The 2,959-nt window shown below is 51.9% G+C and overlaps 1 protein-coding gene across 1 annotated transcript in view; it reads left to right on the top strand.

The window, feature by feature from the left end:
- LOC119097233 (methylcrotonoyl-CoA carboxylase subunit alpha, mitochondrial-like) overlaps nucleotides 1–2,109 on the top strand; it is a 7,264-nt gene extending 5,155 nt beyond the window's left edge. Inside the window, exon 7 of the mRNA XM_037220286.1 lies at nucleotides 2,095–2,109. Within this exon, the coding sequence (XP_037076181.1) occupies nucleotides 2,095–2,109 (15 nt within the window). The remainder of the gene's footprint in view (nucleotides 1–2,094) is intronic.
- Nucleotides 2,110–2,959: the final 850 nt, after the last annotated feature.

Genomic DNA, 2,959 nt, shown 5'->3' with positions numbered 1-2,959 from the left:
TGCACCAGATCATACCATTATTTCATTGGTGGTTCCGAAACTGGTGTCCACGGCGGAGGTTGGTGAGGACTGGAGCAACCACGACGTCGTGTCTTGCAGTGCTTTCGTCCTCCCCCATGGCGATAAAAGCTTTGAAGTGGCGCCAAGACTAGCACTTCTAGTGGCATACGCCATTGTAGTACGGAATTAATGATGGGGCACGAGTGTTAATTGGTACTTGATTGCACCAGTGTACCGCTCTAATAAACTGTTGCATAATTGTGTCGCTTTGTCATGCGATCAGCAAGGTTCGTTTCCTGTTTCTCCTTCACCATTGCTGCAGCGTACCGTGCCGGTCCAATGACCTGGCGTTCACTGGACGAGCACATCGTACCTGAGTATGTACTGCGGCGCGTGGTGATGGCGGGCACCCGCTAGAAAAATAAAATTTAGATGTGGCCAGCGTTATGGATAGTCTATTTGCTCGGATTATCCCCCCCCCCCCCCCATTGTGCGCATCCACGCGGCGTTTTGGACGTCTTGAGAAAGTACTGCATGCTGTTCTGGTTTAAAACGCGCCCGGGTGGCCCGTTGAATGCCCTTCGCTTGGGTAGGGGGGTCAATTAGGCCCCCTGAGATCGTAGAAACTAAGAAAGCTGGAGGCACCAAATTCACAGTGTGTATTGGCCTGTACGTGAACTCACTTGTGGCAAAATTTGAGGCTCAGATCAAGACCTTCGGGTTAGATAGGGTCAAACAAGGTCAAACTCCAGGTTTGCATTCAGAGTTCCCCAGGACCTGGAAACGTGTTTCTTATCAAAAGGCCACTGGTGCTCATTTAAAGTCAGCGGCCTTGTTTGACCTTTAGAAGGTCACGGTGACCAAAATTATCCAAAACTGCTTTAAGCTTTGCATTCGAATAAGCGTCAAAGATGAAGGTACCCCAAAAATAAATGCTGACCTGGGCCTTTTCAGGTCAGTGACCTATTCTGACGTGTAGGTGGTCGATGGAGATGCGTAATACAGTTCCTGTAATCAATAGATTTAAAGAAGCATCACAAACTGCTCGATATAGCGAGCTTTACAGTAATAAAACAGGTTGGTTTTGACCCTGGTCTGACGTCCGCGCGTGACCCTAGGTTAATGGACTTCGTTCAATCAATTGTTGTGCTGCCTAAGAAACTATCCTCGGAAATGTATGGATCCGTCTAACACTTCGTTGTTGCATCAGATTGACCGATATTTAGATAGAATAAGATAGATAACGATAGAAATTATATTTGCTTAATCCATGGCCTTACCTTGACCCGCCGTGGGTTAGCGACCCTTACAAGATAATCTAAATTGTTCATACCAAACTGCTCGGCTACGTTCGTACGCTGCGCCGCGCGGAAACCATTCCTCAAAAACCTTCGGGGAAGGGGCAAGTTGGCCGTCGCCTGCGCGCGTGTTAAGCCATGCACGCATCAAAACCAGAAGTTCTCTTTGGATATGCTGGTATTCAAACTGGTTTCTTCTGATTACAAAGTTGAGCGCTCTAACACCGAGCCAACCGGGAATAACAGGAGAGCAGCTAGCTAACCTGGAACAACAGGAAAGCAGCTCACAGCTCGGTGGTAACCCTTGTGCTCGTAGTCAGAGGACCCCTACTGTGAATTCAAGCAATTCCAAGGGGGGGGGGGGGGGGAATACGGATGTGCTGCTTAGATAACTGAAAGCTGAACCGCATCCAGTGTTTCTTGGGGCTCAATGACTCTGGACGACGGCCAGGAAATAAACTGGCCGAAACGTTGTGTAAATACTTACACCTAGACGAGGGCGATAGTCTAAACATATTTCTTATCCTGCTACGAATACCTCGCCTCGATCATTCTTTATAAATGGTCAAGCTATCGGAATCGCAAGATCCGTCGGGAAGCATATCCAAGGTAGATGAAGCCAAGAGACATACTAAACATCCTGTAACGCATAGCCGGTGGACTTCTGCTAGCGATTCACAACTTTACGTGGCTGCCTTTAACCCCCAAAAATATTAAATACATTGCTTTCATTTTGTGTGATGGTCTCTGGCTGCCCGGGTGGGTGTGTTGTCGTGGTTCAGCGTTGTGGTGGCAGCATCAGTCGCTATAGCGCAGCGAGCTGCTGCAGCAGTGGAGCTCATGTACCCCTGCACTGCAGCGTGTTGCGGCGGCCGCGCTAGCTTTTGTGCCTCTCTGGTTCTGAAGGCTGCGGCTCCAGCGGCGGGCTGTGCCGGCTGTGGTGGCTGCCCTTTTGAGGTGGTAGCGGCGGCGACGTCAGCCCTTTTGAGGTGGTAGCGGCGGTGACAGCTGTTGCGCCCCGTGTTGCAGCCGGCTTTCGCGGCCGGGGCGGCTGGCGAGGCCGGGGCAGAGGTGCGTGGAGAGAGCGCGACAGGGAGGACTGGAAGGACGAGAAAGCCTGGCGACAAGGCCGCGGAGGACGGCTGGAAGGGGCAAAGGGCGCTGGCAGGACAGGTGAGTGGGCGGACCATTCCCGCCACGTGGGTTGCTCTGTTGGCATCCTATCCGGTTCGCGTACGCAGGCTTCTTTCTCGGCGAAGGGAATTTACTTACGCGTTGTATCAATACTGTATTAGCTGCTACGTCATGGATCCACCATGGAAAAATATGACCCCTTTCTTCAACATTTTAAGATTTGCCGATTGTTTTTTCACGCCGTTGGCGCGCCCTGTCCATGTCAAGCGTATCTTATTTTCTTCCCGTGTGCATGCAGATGATAACCTTTGGATGATGTGTGTGTGTGTGCGCCAATCACGTGGTGTGTGTGTGTGTTGTGCGTGTGTTGAAAATCGTGCACGCGAAGGACAACCGGCTCCTGTACTAACACTGTTATCTTGCGCGGCGTCAGGGGCGGCGTCAGGGACGCCGCCAGCGACGACCGCAAGCCGGAGGACGAGCAGCGCGCACGCGACGTCGAACTGCGGCCAGGCGGCGGCGCCGAC

Source organism: Pollicipes pollicipes, unplaced genomic scaffold (assembly GCF_011947565.3).
Source record: "Pollicipes pollicipes isolate AB1234 unplaced genomic scaffold, Ppol_2.1 Scaffold_4295;HRSCAF=5057_pilon_pilon_pilon, whole genome shotgun sequence".
In the NCBI taxonomy this organism is placed as follows: domain Eukaryota; kingdom Metazoa; phylum Arthropoda; class Thecostraca; order Pollicipedomorpha; family Pollicipedidae; genus Pollicipes; species Pollicipes pollicipes.
This window is presented reverse-complemented; position numbering and strand designations above follow the sequence as displayed.